The following is a 16,019-nucleotide window of genomic DNA, read 5'->3' on the forward strand; positions in this document are numbered from 1 at the left end:
CTGTCAAGAACCATTGTAGATCCCCAGGGCTACCCACATTGGTCTCATCTGCCAGCTATGTTTAGAGCCTTCCCATGAGGGAATCTGCCCCACAGTCATCTCTGTCTCTTTTGCTGGAAGACAGAACGATTCTTATTGCCATTTTGTGCCTAAGAGGGTGCAAAAGGGACATGTCTAGATTTAGCCCATCTCTACATTACCTGAGTACCCCCATCTCCACTCATTTGATGGGCCCAGGTGGCCACCTTCAGTGAGCACATGGGGGTTTCTGCCTGTAGATTTCGGTCACCTTCTGAACCTGGAAGGGCATTCTTCTGATGGGCATTGACTTATCCTACTTTAATGCACCCTTCAGATTTCTGTAGGGCCCCATAGGGGCATTCCTTTAGTAGGCCAGGTATCCATTGTTGTCCTGCCTCATCCTGCGGCCAGGCCACTGTCCACTCTCCATGAGTCAGTAAAAAACATATGGGCTTTTACCACTGTTCAATTCATTTCTGTCACTACGAGGAAAACAGCCTGCAATTCAACCCACCAAGCTGATTTGTTTTCATCTTCTTCAGTCAGAGTGGCAACATTCCAAATATGATATTGTCCTTTCACCTTGGAACTGCCATCTACAAACCAAGCAGCTCTTAGTTAAGAGAGGTTTATAGAGCACTGTAGAACCCAGGAATTCCTCACACTGTTCCTGAGTCAGTCATATGGGAAAAGAGGTTCCCTGCTTATGAGTACAGTTTGCTCCTTGTATGTGTGGGTTCTGCATACACAGATTTAACCAACCATGAATCAAAAATATTTGGAAAAAAGTAAAGAGGCCAGGCACAGTTGCTCACACCTGTAATCCCAGCTCTTTCAGAGGCCAAGGCAGGAGGATTGCTTCAGCTCAAGGGTTTGAGATCAGCCTGGGCAGAGACCCCCATCTCTACTTAAAATTAATTTTTTAAATATTAAAAATAAAAATTTTGTTTAAGTAAAAACAATACAATAACAAGAAGACAAATTGAAGGGAGCGCAAGCAGTAGCTGGGTGGGCACCATGGCTGGGATCACCACCATCGAGGCGGTGAAGCGCAAGATCCAGGTTCTGCAGCAGCAGGCAGATGATGCAGAGGAGCGAGCTGAGCACCTCCAACGAAAAGTTGAGGGAGAAAGGCGGGCTCGGGAACAGGCTGAGGCTGAGGTGGCCTCCTTGAATCGTAGGATCCAGCTGGTTGAAGAGGAGCTGGACTGTGCTCAGGAGCGGCTGGCCACTGCCCTGCAAAAACTGGAAGAAGCGGAAAAAGCTGCTGATGAGAGTGCGAGAGGTATGAAGGTTATTGAAAACTGGGCCTTAAAAGATGAAGAAAAGATGAAACTCCAGGAAATCCAACTCAAAGAAGCTAAGCACATTGCAGAAGAGGCAGATAGGAAGTATGAAGAGGTGGCTGGTAAGTTGGTGATCATTGAAGGAGACTTGGAACGCACAGAGGAACGAGCTGAGCTGGCAGAGTCCCGTTGCCGAGAGATGGATGAGCAGATTAGACTGATGGACCAGAACCTGAAGTGTCTGAGTGCTGCTGAAGAAAAGTACTCTCAAAAAGAAGACAAATATGAGGAAGAGATCAAGATTCTTACTGATAAACTCAAGGAGGCAGAGACCCGTGCTGAGTTTGCTGAGAGATTGGTAGCCAAGCTGGAAAAGACAATTGATGACTTGGAAGATAAGCTGAAATGCACCAAAGAGGAGTACCTCTGTACACAAAGGATGCTGGACCAGACTCTGCTTGACCTGAATGAGATGTAGAACGCCCCAGTCCCACCCTGCTGCTGCTCCTCCCTCTGACCCAGACTCTGCCTGAGGCCAGCGTGCCGGAAGCTGACCTTTAACTGAGGGCTGATCTTTAACTGGAAGGCTGCTTTCTCCTTTTGTCGCCCCCTCCTTCCCTGTGTCTTTTTCGCCAAACTGTCTCTGCCTCTTCCCGGACATTCCAGCTGGACTAGAGGCTGAGCACCTTTGGAAACAACATTTAAGGGAATGTGAGCACAATGCATAATGTCTTTAAAAAGCATGTTGTGATGTACACATTTTGTAATTACCTTTTTGTTGTTTTGTAGCAAACATTTGTAAAACATTCCAAATAATTCTACAGCCCTGAAGCAGCAATCGAATCCCTTTCTCACTTTTGGAAGGTGACTTTTCACCTTAGTGCATATTCCCTTCTCCATAGAGGAGAGGAAAAGGTATAGGCCTGCCTTACTGAGAGCCAAACAGAGCCCAGGGAGACTCCACTATGGGAAACCTCATTGCTCTGTAGAAAGTACTAGCTAAACCAGAAAGGTGATTCCAGGAGGAGTTAGCCAAACAACAAAAACAAAAGAATGTGCTGTTCAAGTTTCCAGCTTTAAGATATCTTTGGATAATGTTATTTCTATTTTTATTTTTTTTTCATTAGAAGTGACCAAATTAAGATGATAAGACCTCTGAGACCAAAATTTTGTCCCATCTCTACCCCCTCCCAACTGTTTAACAGAATGGATCATGTCCCCCTTACGTTGAGGTGACCACTTAATTGCTTTCCTGCCTCCTTGAAAGAAAGAAAGAAGATTGTGTTTTTGCCACTGATGTAGCCATGTGAAACTCATCTCATTACCCTTTTCTGGGTTTGAAGCTGCTGTCTCTAGAAGTGCCATCTCATTGTGCTTTGTATCAGTCAGTGCTGGAGAAATCTTGAATAGCTTATGTACAAAACTTTTTCAATTTTATATTATTTTGAAACTTTGCTTCTTTGGGTTTGTGGCACCCTGGCCACCCCATCTGGCTGTGACAGCCTCTGCAGTCTGTGGGCTGGCAGTTTGTTGATCTTTTAAAATTTCTTTCCCTACCCAGTCCCCATTTTCTGGTAAGGTTTCTAGGAGGTCTGTTTAGGTGTACATCCTGCAGCTTATTGCCTTAAAATGTTACTCTCTGATGTGGTCTCCTTGGGGCCGATTGGGAGAAAGAGAAATCAATAATGCAACTGTTTTGATACTGAATATTGACAAGTGTCTTTTTGAAATAAAGAACCAGTCCCTCCAAAAAAAAAAAAAAAAAAGAAGACAAATTGAAAAAATAATACAGTAAAACAATTGTTTACATTGTATTAGGTATTATAAGTAATCTAGAGTTGATTTAATGTATACAGAAAGATGTGTATAGGTTATATGCAAATATGACACAATTTGATATAAGGGACTTGGTCATCCAAGGATTTTGGTGTCTACTGGAGGTCTTGGAACCAGTTCCCCCACTGATACTGAGGGCTGACTATATTTTCAGGTGGCATGATCCTGTATAAACCATTTCCATTATATTATGGAACTCTTCTGGACACTGCCATCCCCACTAAAGCATTTCTCTGACATCAACCAAGAAATTTGGGTATTTCAGGTTTCAAGATTATTTTATCCTTCAGTCATAGGTAGCTTCAAATAATGTCCCATCACAAGGTGGTAAATGCCCCTCAAGTGAAAATTCTCTAGTTCAAAGACCCAGTAGTTGTCACTGGAAGGTGTACATAGGCTTTTGCCATAAGCCCCAGTCTAGGCTCCACACAGGGCTATTGCATGGAGAATTTGTTCATATCACTCCAGCTTCTATTCTATACTATGTGGGCTCAGGAAATCTTTCTGGTTCCCATTTAGCATGTCCAGTTAATATTGCTTGAAGGGCATATTTACATGCCTTCTGTTTTATGAGACAAAGTAAGAGAAGTGTTCCCCAGCCAGACATAATATCCATTCACATAAGACATTTGGGTAAAGGGTAAACTTTACATAAAGCCTGACTAAACATTCCAAATTTCATAATTCTATCAACCTTTATATTTTTATGTTCTTTCAATCTAATTGTAGCCCAAGTCAGGGCTCTACCAGTGGATCTTAGTACCATAGCGTGTGGGGCTCTCATGTATCAAGGAGTCACAGGAAGTTCTCTTTACCACCCCCTGACCGTATTACCCACTAGTGTACACAAGGCTTTGAGTCCCCAGCAGGGGATTGAGCCAAGGAACCCTGGCACTATTTCTGTTTTTATCTTGATTAATCTGCTTGGCTATTGCCCCAGGAAATTTGAGATTGGATTTCTCATTATAATATTTGCCTTCTGACTTGCAAAATTTCTCCAAGCTGGGAAATACAGAAAACATATTTGGAACCCCTTAATGTTCGAGGACTAGTAGGGGCTTTCTTTGGTTCACACAGCCTTCGATAGTGTTGTATTGAGACCTTTGTTTTAACTCCATCAATTTCCATTTTATTCATCCCATTTAAAAATCACCATCTAAAGAATTCCACCTGCCCGGGATGAGTTCCATGACTCTCCCTCTCTTCTTCAATGTTTCTTTATTTACCACTTGCATTTTCAAAATCATATCCACTGTGCCTTGCCAAAGTCCTGTTTTTTGTTTTTTGTTTTTTTTTTTAAGATGCCAATTTGCCTTTCTATTAGTCTGATCTCACACGGCTACTAAAGACATGTCAGAGACTGGGTAATTTATAAAGGAAAGAGATTTAATGGACTTACAGTTCCACATGGCTCGGGAGGCCTCACAGTCATGGTGGAAGGCAAGGAGGAGCAAATCATGGCAGCAGGCAAGAGAGAAAATGAGAGCCAAGTGGAAAGAGAAACGCCTTACAAAACCATCAGATCTCGTGAGACTTATTTACTACCATGAGAACAGTATGCGGGAAACTGCCCCCATGATTCAATTATCTCCCACCGGTGCATCCTACAACATGGGGGAATTATGGGACCTACAATTCAAGATGAGATTTGGGTGGGGACACAGCCAAACCATATCAGCCCTAAAATACTAGGGGTGAAGGTGGGGGTGAGAGGGGAGTATAAGCGAGACAAAATTGGTCATAGGCTGGTAGTTATTGAAGTGCTGGGTACATGGGATTTATTATATTATTCTCTTTATGTTTGCTTGAAAATGTCCATGATAAAAAGTTTAAAATAACAAAGAGAGTCTGTTTGTTAACATAAATTTATACCTAGTTGCATTTTTCTTTCAGAAAAATCTTTTGAAACGGACAGATATTGTTTATGAAATTAACCATTTTCAAAGAGATGACATTTTTGCTTGCTAATTCTAAACTTGTACTCTTAAAGAACTAACAGAACTTTCCTGTGAAAGAAGGTAACCTCCATGACAGTGTGTGGCACCTTAATATTGGATGATGGACAAGAACTCTAACTCTGGTGTCATAGCCTCAGGTAGAGACCTGTGAGTAATTCCTACTGATGAACAGAAGCCAAGGAAAGGAATTATGTTTAATTCCTAAGATTCACCCTCATAGCTTACCCTCTAGACTCAGAAAATCCAGTTCAAAGTTAAAGCCAACATCTGAGCTGTTATCACGTCTATTTCTTCTTGTCTGGGATTTTACTGTCATTATTCCCTTTCTCATACATTCAGCCATTCTGTCCACTAGCCCCTTCCCCACAGCATGTGTGTTCAGATCTCCTATAACTTCCCATCTTCCTCTAACTAAGAAGGTGCCAGCATTCTTTCTCTATCCTTTCTTAAACATTTACTTCAAAATAATGTTTATTCCTGTTCTCCAATTTTCTCACCTCCATCTTACAATAATTAGACTTCTACAACCACCATATCCCCAATACTGCAGTGGTAACAACCACTAATTGCCTAATTAACAAATCCAATGGCCAGTTTTAGGTCTTTGCCTTATTTATTCTCTCTCATTGCTCTTTTAAAAAATTATAACATAAGCCAGACACAGCTTTATGTGCTTTCTAACATTAGCACACATAATCCTTATAACAAGCCTATGAGGTAGGCACTATTATTCTCTCCACTTTGCAGTTAAAGAAACAGAGGCAGAGAGAGGTTGAGTAACTTGCCCAGAATCACCAGCCTCTACTTCTTTTCTTTCTTTAATGTTTTTGTTTGTTTGATTAGTTTCTGAGATGACAGATATGGTAGGCAGAATAATGCACCTCCCCCTAACCTCTCATCAAAGATGTCCATGTCCTAATCCCCAGAACCTCCTGTAATAAATATATTATGTTATGTAGCAAGGAGAATGAATATGGCAGATGAAATTAAGGTTATTACTCTCCTGATGGAGAATAGCCCAGATTATCCAGGTGAGCCTAATGTAACCACAGGTGTTTTTCAAAGTGGAAAACAGGCAGAAGAAGAGAGTTGGAGAAGGTGATGTGAAGACAGAAGCAAGGTCAGAGTGGTGTCATGTGAGAACTCTACCCACTTGCTGGCTTTAAAGACTGAGGAAAAGTTCATAAGCTAAGGAATCACAGGTGCTTGGTCTCTAGGTGCTGGGAAAAATCAAGGAAACCAATTCTTCCCTCAAGTCTCCAGAAAGTAATGCTACTCTGCTGACACCTTGACTTTAGACAAGTGAGACCAGTGTTTGATTTCTAAACCCACAGAACTGTAAGATAATAAACTTGTATGTGTGTGTTTTGTTTTTAATTTTTTGAAATAGAGTCTAGCTCTGTCACCCAGGCTGGAGTGCAATGGTGTCATCATAGCTCACTGCAGCCTCAAACTCCTGGGCTCAAGTGATCCTCCTGCCTCAGCCTCCTTAGTAGCTGGGACCATAGGCATGTGCCACCACATCTGGCTATTTTTATGTTTTGTAGAGATGGGGGTCTCACCATGTTGTCCATGCTGGTCTCAAACTCCTGAGTTCTAGCAATCCTCCTGCCTCAGCCCCATAAAGTGTTGGGATTACAGGCTTCAGTTATCACAACTGGCACTGCATTGTTTTATTGTTTTATTTATTTATTTTTCTTTTCTTTTCTTTTTTCTTTTTTGAGACAGGGTTTCGCTCTGTCACCCAGGCTGGAGTGCAGTGGTGCGATCTTGGCTCACTGCAGCCTTGACCTCCTGGGCTCAAGTGATTCTCCCATCTTAGCCTTCTAGGACTACAGGTGTGCACCACCATGCCCGGCTAATTTTTTTTTCTCTTCTGTGTTTTGTTTTTAGTAGAGAAGTGATCTGGCCATGTTGCCCAGGCTGGTGTCAAACTCCTGAGCTCAAGTGATCTTCCTGCCTCTGCTTCCCGAAGGGCTGGGATTATAGGTGCGAGCCACTGTGCCCAGCCAGCATTGTTTTAAACTACACAATGTTTGATAATTTTTTACAGTGGTAATTGGAAACTCATGCAATAGCCTATCCTGGCTGTCCTTCTGCCTCACTGATCATTTCTTCTTGGGGTCCTTTCCTTGTTTCTCTTACTCTGACCCCATAATGGTTGGTATACCCCAAGGCTCTGTCCTTCCCACCCATTCTCATCATTTACATTTCTTTTGGGTGCTATTACCATTCTCATGGTTTTGACCCCCTATCTGTATTCTGACTCCCAAATCTCTAATTCTAACCCAAACAAAATCCTGAACTTGAGACATGTGTACCTAACAGTCTCCAAGAACTTCTACCTCAATACCTAAAACAGGCAACTTAAAATTGTTATATACCCTGCTTACCCTGCTCCTTTAGTACACAATGCCTGTATTTTCTGCTTAGAAAATAAATGTATAACCCAAGCCAGAAACTCAGAGGTCCTTGTTTACCTCTTCCTCAACTTCTAAAACCCAATAGTAGATAAGTGCTGTTGATTTTACCTATCTGATAGCTCTCCAAACTCTTTCCTTCTCTTCACCTTAGCCACCACTCCTCTACTTCATTACTTGCCTGGTTCATGTAACTTTCTTGGATTTTAACAACAGCCTTCTGTCTTTTGACTTTTTGCCTGAGCCAGGCCCCATCCCTCACACTCCCTAACTATTTTCCATATAGCCACCAGAGGTACTTTTTGAAATATAAATATAATCATATTACTTCATTGCTTAAAATTCTTCAGCGTTTACTCATTCCCTCAAATGCAAAACAAGGGAAAAAACGATCTGGCCCCAGCCCAACTCTCCAGCCTCATGTGCTCGAGTCATACTGAAGTACTTGTGGCTTCCTGACAAGCTGTGCCATTTAATGCCTTGTGCCTTTGCAATACTATTTTCAAGCTGCTTAAAATACTGTCCCCACCTTTTCTACCTCTTATCAGCTCAAGCATTACCTCATCTGTGAAGCATTCCTTGCTCTTCCCAAGTAGAATTCTCCAGTTGAATCTGTACATTTCTATCAGAGTACCTTTTACTCACTATTGTATATCTTTTCTTGTCTTCCATCCTTGTTAATCTTGGAGCTCTCTGTAAGAAGCAGATTTTATTCACCTCTCCATTTCTAGCATCTAGCATAAAGCCTTGTACACAAGGCACATATTAACTGTTGAATACAAGAAAGATTTCTTGAGACTAAGTCAGAGGGAAGCAGAGAGATGAGGAGCTCTTAAAGGATTCTGTGGTCATTGGAGGATGTGATAAACTATTGTTGAGGCAGATAATGTTCTGAACTTGAGTTTCATAATCCTTTGATTGTGGTCCATCACTAATTTGGAAAATAACAAAGAAGGCCTGTGCCCAAATTAAGCACAGTATTCCCTGTGCCTAGTCTAGTATCTGGTATATAGTACATAGTTTGAAATATGTACTGGAAGAATGATTGGATATACAAAGTGATGAAGAAGAGACCATAACATGTGGAGGTGGGGTTAAGTGGGAAAGAGGAGTAGAACTTGGATATTTTTGCAAGGAGCAATGTCAAGAGCATAGGCGTGGAACTGGGAATGCAGCAGGTGAGAGGAACAAGGAAGAGAGCAGTTGAATGTTCTAAAGGGGGCCTAGAGGTATCACCTGAAGGATGTGAGGTGAAGATGGGAGATGTGTAGATAGAGGGACAGTCTTGGCAGGCAGGAAGACTGAGTGAGATGTCTCCGTGGTTCAGATGTGAGCTGATCAAGGCCTAGACCAGGAGGGATATGGAATTAGAATGGAAAAGAACTGTGAGACAGATAAAGGAAGGATTAGCGAGAGATGTCACTGAGTGACTCCATACAGAAAACAGAGAAAGGAATGAAGAATGACTCCAAGATTTTGAAGCTCAGAGAAATGGACAAATTAAGCAAGTCCAGAAAAGGAAGCTGGCTGAGCAAGAAAATGGAAGCATTTAGCTTTCCCAATAGTTTTATAAGATTGAGGTAGAGTTAGAAGGCATCGTGACCCTTTTAGAAACCAGATTAAGACAAACACATTTTTCTGTAAACTCTGTAATCATTGTTTAGTGTAATTTGTAATTTAAGTATCACCATAGTTTTCTTTGCTAATCATTCCCCTACCTGCAAAAGAAATATGTGATTAACGGAGAACTTGGAAAACACATAGAGCAAAATTTAAAAAGTTATCAAAAAATCAGTCTATTGTATAAGTGTAACAACCAAAGTCAAATTTGGAGGTATGGCCAGGCATGTGGCTCATACTTTAGCACTTTGGTGGACCAAGGCAAGAGGATTCCTTGAGGCCAGGAGTTCAAGACCAGCCTGGGCAACATAGTGAGACCCTATCTCTACAAAAAATTTTAAAATTAGCCAGGTGTGGTGGTGCATGACTGTAATGCTATCTATTCAGGAGGCTGAAGTGGGAGGATCACTTGAGCCCAGGAGTTTGAGGCTACAGTAAACTATGATCATGCCACTACACTTCAGCTTGGGCCACAGAGTGAGACCTTGTGTCTAAAAAGAAAAAAAAAATGATGGTATATCCTTTAGATAATTTTTGATGTATTAATACATATTGTATTATAAAACTTGTTTTTTTGTGGGTTTTTTTTGATTTTTTGTTTTTTGTTTTTGAAACAGAGTCTTGCTTTGTCACCTAGGCTAGAGTGCAGTGGCACGATCTCAGCTCACTGAAACCCCTGGCTCCCAGGTTCAAGCGATTTTTCTGCCTCAGCCTCCTGAGTAGCTGGGACTACAGGCACGCACCACCATGCCCAGCTAGTTTTTATATTTTTAGTTGACACAGGGTTTCACTATGTTGGCCAGGCTGGTCTCAAACTCCTGACCTCGTGATCCACATGTCTTGGCCTCCCAAAGTGCTGGGATTACAGGTGTGAGCCACCACGCCGGGCCTTGAACTTGTTTTTTTTTTTATTGGTAATATCATTATTTATTCACCATCAATATTCTTTGACTGGTTTTTTTTGAGTTGGTTTAAGTATTGTATACATGGGCAGGTGCAGTGGTTCACGCCTATAATCCCAGCAATTTGTGAAGCCAAGGCAGGTGGATCATTTGAGGTCAGGAGTTCGAAATAAGCGTGGCCAACATGGTGAAACCGCATCTCTACTGAAAATACAAAAATTAGCTAGGCATGGTGGTGGGCACCTGTAATCCCAGCTACTTGGGAGGCTGAGGCAGGAGAATCGCTTGAGCCTGGGAGGTGAAGGTTGCAGTGAGCAAAGATCACACCACTGCACTCCAGCCTGGGTGACAGAGTAATATTCTGTCTCAAATAAATAAATAAATAAATACTGCATATCTAATATTTCCTTGTTCCAAAAATACTTGAACAACACAGAATACTTGTACAAAAGATCTTTCCATTCTACTTTTTTAATTCTACCAATACTATTCTTCTAAAGGAAGCCCTGTTTACGCTTGTATTTCTTTTCAGAACCTTTTCAATGCACAATTACATTCGCATATATTTCGTATTTGCAAACATATATTATCTATATACATTATATATACCTATATGTTGTTTGTGGGTAGGTCTCAAATATGCATATGTATATTCATGTACCATATGATTATAGTGGCTATCTAGTATTCCATATTATGACTGTATTGTAACTTATTTAATAGTTAATTGCAGAACATTTAGATTGTTTCAATTTTTGTGTTTAAAAAATGCAATAGGGGGGCGGAGCGAGATGGCCGAATAGGAACAGCTCCAGTCTCCAACTCCCAGCAGGAGTGACACAGAAGACCGGTGATTTCTGCATTTTCAACTGAGGTACTGGGGCCATCTCATTGGGGAGTGCCGGACAATTGGTGCTGGTCAGCTGCTGCAGCCCAACCAGCGAGAGCTGAAGCAGGGCGAGGCATCGCCTCACCTGGGAAGCGCAAGGGGGAAGGGAATCCCTTTTCCTAGCCAGGGGTTCTGAGACACACAATACCTGGAAAATCGGGTAATTCCCACCCCAATACTGCGCTTTAAGCAAACGGGCACACCAGGAGATTATACCTACACCTGGCCGGGAGGGTCCCACGGCCACGGAGGCTCCCTCATTGCTAGCACAGCAGTCTGCGATCTAACCACAAGGCAGCAGTGAGGCTGGGGGAGGGGTGCCTGCCATTGCTGAGGCTTAAGTAGGTAAACAAAGCCGCTGGGAAGCTCGAACTGGGTGGAGCTCACAGCAGCTCAAGGAAACCTGCCTGTCTCTGTAGACTCCACCTCTGGGGACAGGGCACAGCTAAACAACAAAAGGGGAAGCAGCAGAGGCCTGTGCAGATGCAAATGACTCTGTCTGACAGCTTTGAAGAGAGCAGTGGATCTCCCAACACGGAGGTTGAGATCTGAGAATGGACAGACTGCCTGCTCACGTGGGTCCCTGACCCCTGAGTAGCCTAACTGGGAGACATCCCCCACTAGGGGCAGTCTGACACCCCACACCTCACAGGGCGGGGTACACCCCTGAGAGGAAGCTTCCAAAGGAAGAATCAGACAGGTACACTCGCTGTTCAGCAATATTCTATCTTCTGCAACGTCTGCTGCTGATACCCAGGCAAACAGGGTCTGGAGTGGACCTCAAGCAATCTCCAACAGTCCTACAGCTGAGGGTCCTGACTATTAGAAGGAAAACTATCAAACAGGAAGAACACCTATGCCAAAACCCCATCAGTACGTCACCATCACCAAAGACCAGAGGCAGATAAAACCACGAAGATGGGGAAGAAGCAGGGCAGAAAAGCTGGAAATTCAAGAAATAAGAGCGCATCTCCCCCTGCAAAGGAGCGCAGCTCATCGCCAGCAACAGATCAAAGCTGGTCAGAGAGTGACTTTGACGAAATGAGAGAAGAAGTCTTCAGTCCATCAACTTCCAGAGCTAGAGGAGGAATTACGTACCCAGCGCAAAGAAACTAAAAATCTTTTTTTTTTTTTTTTTTTTTTGAGACGGAGTCTTGCTCGCCACCCAGGCTGGAGTGCAGTGGCCGGATCTCAGCTCACTGCAAGCTCCGCCTCCCGGGTTTACGCCATTCTCCTGCCTCAGCCTCCCAGTAGCTGGGACTACAGGCGCCCGCCTCATCGCCCGGCTAGTTTTTTGTATTTTTAAGTAGAGACAGGGTTTCACCGTATTAGCCAGGATGGTCTCGATCTCCTGACCTCGTGATCCGCCCGTCTCGGCCTCCCAAGTGCTGGGATTACAGGCTTGAGCCACCGCGCCCGCCAGAACAAAAATCTTGAAAAAGAGTGGAAAATTGATAGCTAGATAATTAATGCAGAGAAGGTCATAAATGAAATGACAGAGATGAAAACCATGACACGAGAAATACGTGACAAATCCACAAGCTTCAGTAACCGACTCAATCAACTGGAAGAAAGAGTATCAGCGATTGAGGATCAAATGAATGAAATGAAGCGAGAAGAGAAACCAAAAGAAAAAAGAAGAGAAGAAAAGAACAAGCCTGCAAGAAGTATGGGATTATGTAAAAAGACCAATCTACGTCTGATTGGGGTGCCTGAAAGTGAGGGGGAAGATGGAAACAAGTTGGAAAACACTCTTCAGGATATCATCCAGGAGAACTTCCCCAACCTAGTAGGGCAGGCCAACATTCAAATTCAGGAAATACAGAGAACACCACAAAGATACTCCTCCAGAAGAGCAACTCCAAGACACATATTTGCCAGATTCACCAAAGTTGAAATGAAGGAAAAAATCTTGAGGGCAGCCAGAGAGAAAGGTCGGGTTACCCACAAAGGGAAGCCCATCAGAATAACAGCAGATCTCTCAGCAGAAACTCTACAAGCCAGAAGAGAGTGGGGGCTAATATTCAACATTCTTAAAGAAAAGAATTTTAAACCCAGAATTTCATATCCAGCCAAACTAAGTTTCATCAGTGAAGGAGAAATAAAATCCTTTACAGATAAGCAAATGCTTAGAGATTTTGCCACCAGCAGGCCTGCCTTACAAGAGACCCTGAAGGAAGCCCTAAACATGGAAAGGAACAACCGGTACCAGCCATTGCAAAAACATGCCAAAATGTAAAGACCATCGAGGCTAGGAAGAAACTGCATCAACTAACGAGCAAAATAACCAGTTAATATCATAATGGCAGGATCAAGTTCACACATAACAATATTAACCTTAAATGTTAATGGACTAAATGCTCCAATAAAAGACACAGACTGGCAAACTGGATCAAGAGTCAAGACCCATCAGTCTGCTGTATTCAGGAGACCCACTCACATGCAGAGACATACATAGGCTCAAAATAAAGGGATGGAGGAAGATCTACCAAGCAAATGGAGAACAAAAACAAGCAGGGGTTGCAATCCTAGTCTCTGATAAAACAGACTTTCAACCATCAAAGATCAAAAGAGACAAAGAAGGCCGTTACATAATGGTAAAGGGATCAATTCAACAGGAAGAGCTAACTCTCCTAAATATATATGAACCCAATACAGGAGCACCCAAATTCACAAAGCAAGTCCTTAGAGACTTACAAAGAGTCTTAAACTCTCATACAATAATAATGGGAGACTTCAACACTCCACTGTCAACATTAGACAAATCAACGAGACAGAAAGTTAACAAGGATATCCAGGAATTGAACTCATCTCTGCACCAAGCGGACCTAATAGACATCTACAGAACTCTCCACCCCAAATCAACAGAATATACATTCTTCTCAGCACCACATCGCACTTATTCCAAAATTGACCACGTAATTGGAAGTAAAGCACTCCTCAGCAAATATAAAAGAACAGAAATTATAACAAACTGTCTCTCAGACCACAGTGCAATCAAACTAGAACTCAGGACTAAGAAACTCAATCAAAACCACTCAACTACATGGAAACTGAATAACCTGCTCCTGAATGACTACTGGGTACATAACGAAATGAAGGCAGAAATAAAGATGTTCTTTGAAACCAATGAGAACAAAGATACAACATACCAGAATCTCTGCGACACATTTAAAGCAGTGTGTAGAGGGAAATTTATAGCACTAAATGCCCACAAGAGAAAGCTGGAAAGATCTAAAATTGACACTCTAACATCACAATTAAAAGAACTGGAGAAGCAAGAGCAAACACATTCAAAAGCTAGCAGAAGGCAAGAAATAACTAAGATCAGAGCAGAACTGAAGGAGATAGAGACACAAAAAACTCTCCAAAAAATCAAGGAATCCAGGAGTTGGTTTTTTGAAAAGATCAACAAAATTGACAGACCACTAGCAAGACTAATAAAGAAGAAAAGAGAGAAGAATCAAATAGACACAATAAATGATAAAGGGGATATCACCACGGACCCCACAGAACAAACAAACTACCATCAGAGAATACTATAAACACCTCTACGTAAATACTAGAAAACCTAGAAGAAATGGATAATTTCCTGGACACTTACACTCTTCCAAGACTAAACCAGGAAGAAGTTGAATCCCTAAATAGACCAATAGCAGGCTCTGAAATTGAGGCAATAATTAATAGCCTACCCACCAAAAAAAGTCCAGGACCAGATGGATTCACAGCTGAATTCTACCAGAGGTACAAGGAGGAGCTGGTACCATTCCTTCTGAAACTATTCCAATCAATAGAAAAAGAGGGAATCCTCCCTAACTCATTTTATGAGGCCAACATCATCCTGATACCAAAGCCTGGCAGAGACACAACAAAAGAAAATTTTAGACATATCCCTGATGAACATCGATGCAAAAATCCTCAATAAAATACTGGCAAACTGGATTCAGCAGCACATCAAAAAGTTTATCCACCATGATCAAGTGGGCTTCATCTCTGGGATGCAAGGCTGGTTCAACATTCGCAAATCAATAAACGTAATCCAGCATATAAACAGAACCAAAGATAAGAACCACATGATTATCTCAATAGATGCAGAAAAGGCTTTTGACAAAATTCAACAGCCCTTCATGCTAAAAACGCTCAATAAATTTGGTATTGATGGAACATACCTCAAAATAATAAGAGCTATTTATGACCAACCCACAGCCAATATCATACTGAATGGGCAAAAACTGGAAAAATTCCTTTGAAAACTGGCACAAGACAGGGGCCCTCTCTCACCACTCCTATTCAACATAGTGTTGGAAGTTCTGGCTAGGGCAATCAGGCAAGAGAAAGAAATCAAGGGTATCCAGTTAGGAAAAGAAGAAGTAAAATTGTCCCTTTTTGCAGATGACATGATTGTATATTTAGAAAACCCCATTGTCTCAGCCCAAAATCTCCTTAAGCTGATAAGCAACTTCAGCAAAGTCTCAGGATACTAAATTAATGTGCAAAAATCACAAGCATTCTTATACACCAGTAACAGACAGACAGAGAGCCAAATCATGAATGAACTTCCATTCACAATTGCTTCAAAGAGAATAAAATACCTAGGAATCCAGCTTACAAGGGATGTAAAGGACCTCTTCAAGGAGAACTACAAACCACTGCTCAGTGAAATCAAAGAGGACACAAACAAATGGAAGAACATACCATGCTCATGGATAGGAAGAATCAATATCGTGAAAATGGCCATACTGCCCAAGGTTATTTACAGATTCAATGCCATCCCCATCAAGCTACCAATGACTTTCTTCACAGAATTGGAAAAAACTGCTTTCAAGTTCATATGGAACCAAAAAAGAGCCCGCATTGCCAAGACAATCCTAAGTCAAAAGGACAAAGCTGGAGGCGTCACGCTACCTGACTTCAAACTATGCTACAAGCTACAGTAACCAAAACAGCATGGTACTGGTACCACAACAGAGATATAGACCAATGGACAGAACAGAGTCCTCAGAAATAATACCACACATCTACAGCCATCTGATCTTTGACAAACCTGAGAGAAACAAGAAATGGGGAAAGGATTCCCTATTTAATAA

The 16,019-nt window shown here is 42.1% G+C and overlaps 1 protein-coding gene across 2 annotated transcripts; it reads left to right on the forward strand.

Annotated features, from left to right (window-relative positions):
- Positions 1 to 1,005: 1,005 nt before the first annotated feature.
- Positions 1,006 to 3,073, forward strand: LOC117090245 (tropomyosin alpha-3 chain). 2 transcript variants are annotated; one of them, XM_033222335.1, is made up of 2 exons: positions 1,103 to 1,170; positions 1,305 to 3,073. In XM_033222335.1, the coding sequence occupies exons 1-2, from the start codon at positions 1,103 to 1,105 to the stop codon at positions 1,783 to 1,785; spliced, it is 549 nt and encodes a 182-aa protein (XP_033078226.1). In that variant the 3' UTR covers positions 1,786 to 3,073. The 2 variants fall into 2 exon arrangements, with proteins under 2 accessions (XP_033078225.1, XP_033078226.1); XM_033222334.1 differs by having other exon boundaries at positions 1,006 to 3,073.
- Positions 3,074 to 16,019: the final 12,946 nt, after the last annotated feature.

This window comes from Trachypithecus francoisi, unplaced genomic scaffold (genome assembly GCF_009764315.1).
Source record: "Trachypithecus francoisi isolate TF-2019V2 unplaced genomic scaffold, Tfra_2.0 Lachesis_group11, whole genome shotgun sequence".
Classification (NCBI taxonomy): domain Eukaryota; kingdom Metazoa; phylum Chordata; class Mammalia; order Primates; family Cercopithecidae; genus Trachypithecus; species Trachypithecus francoisi.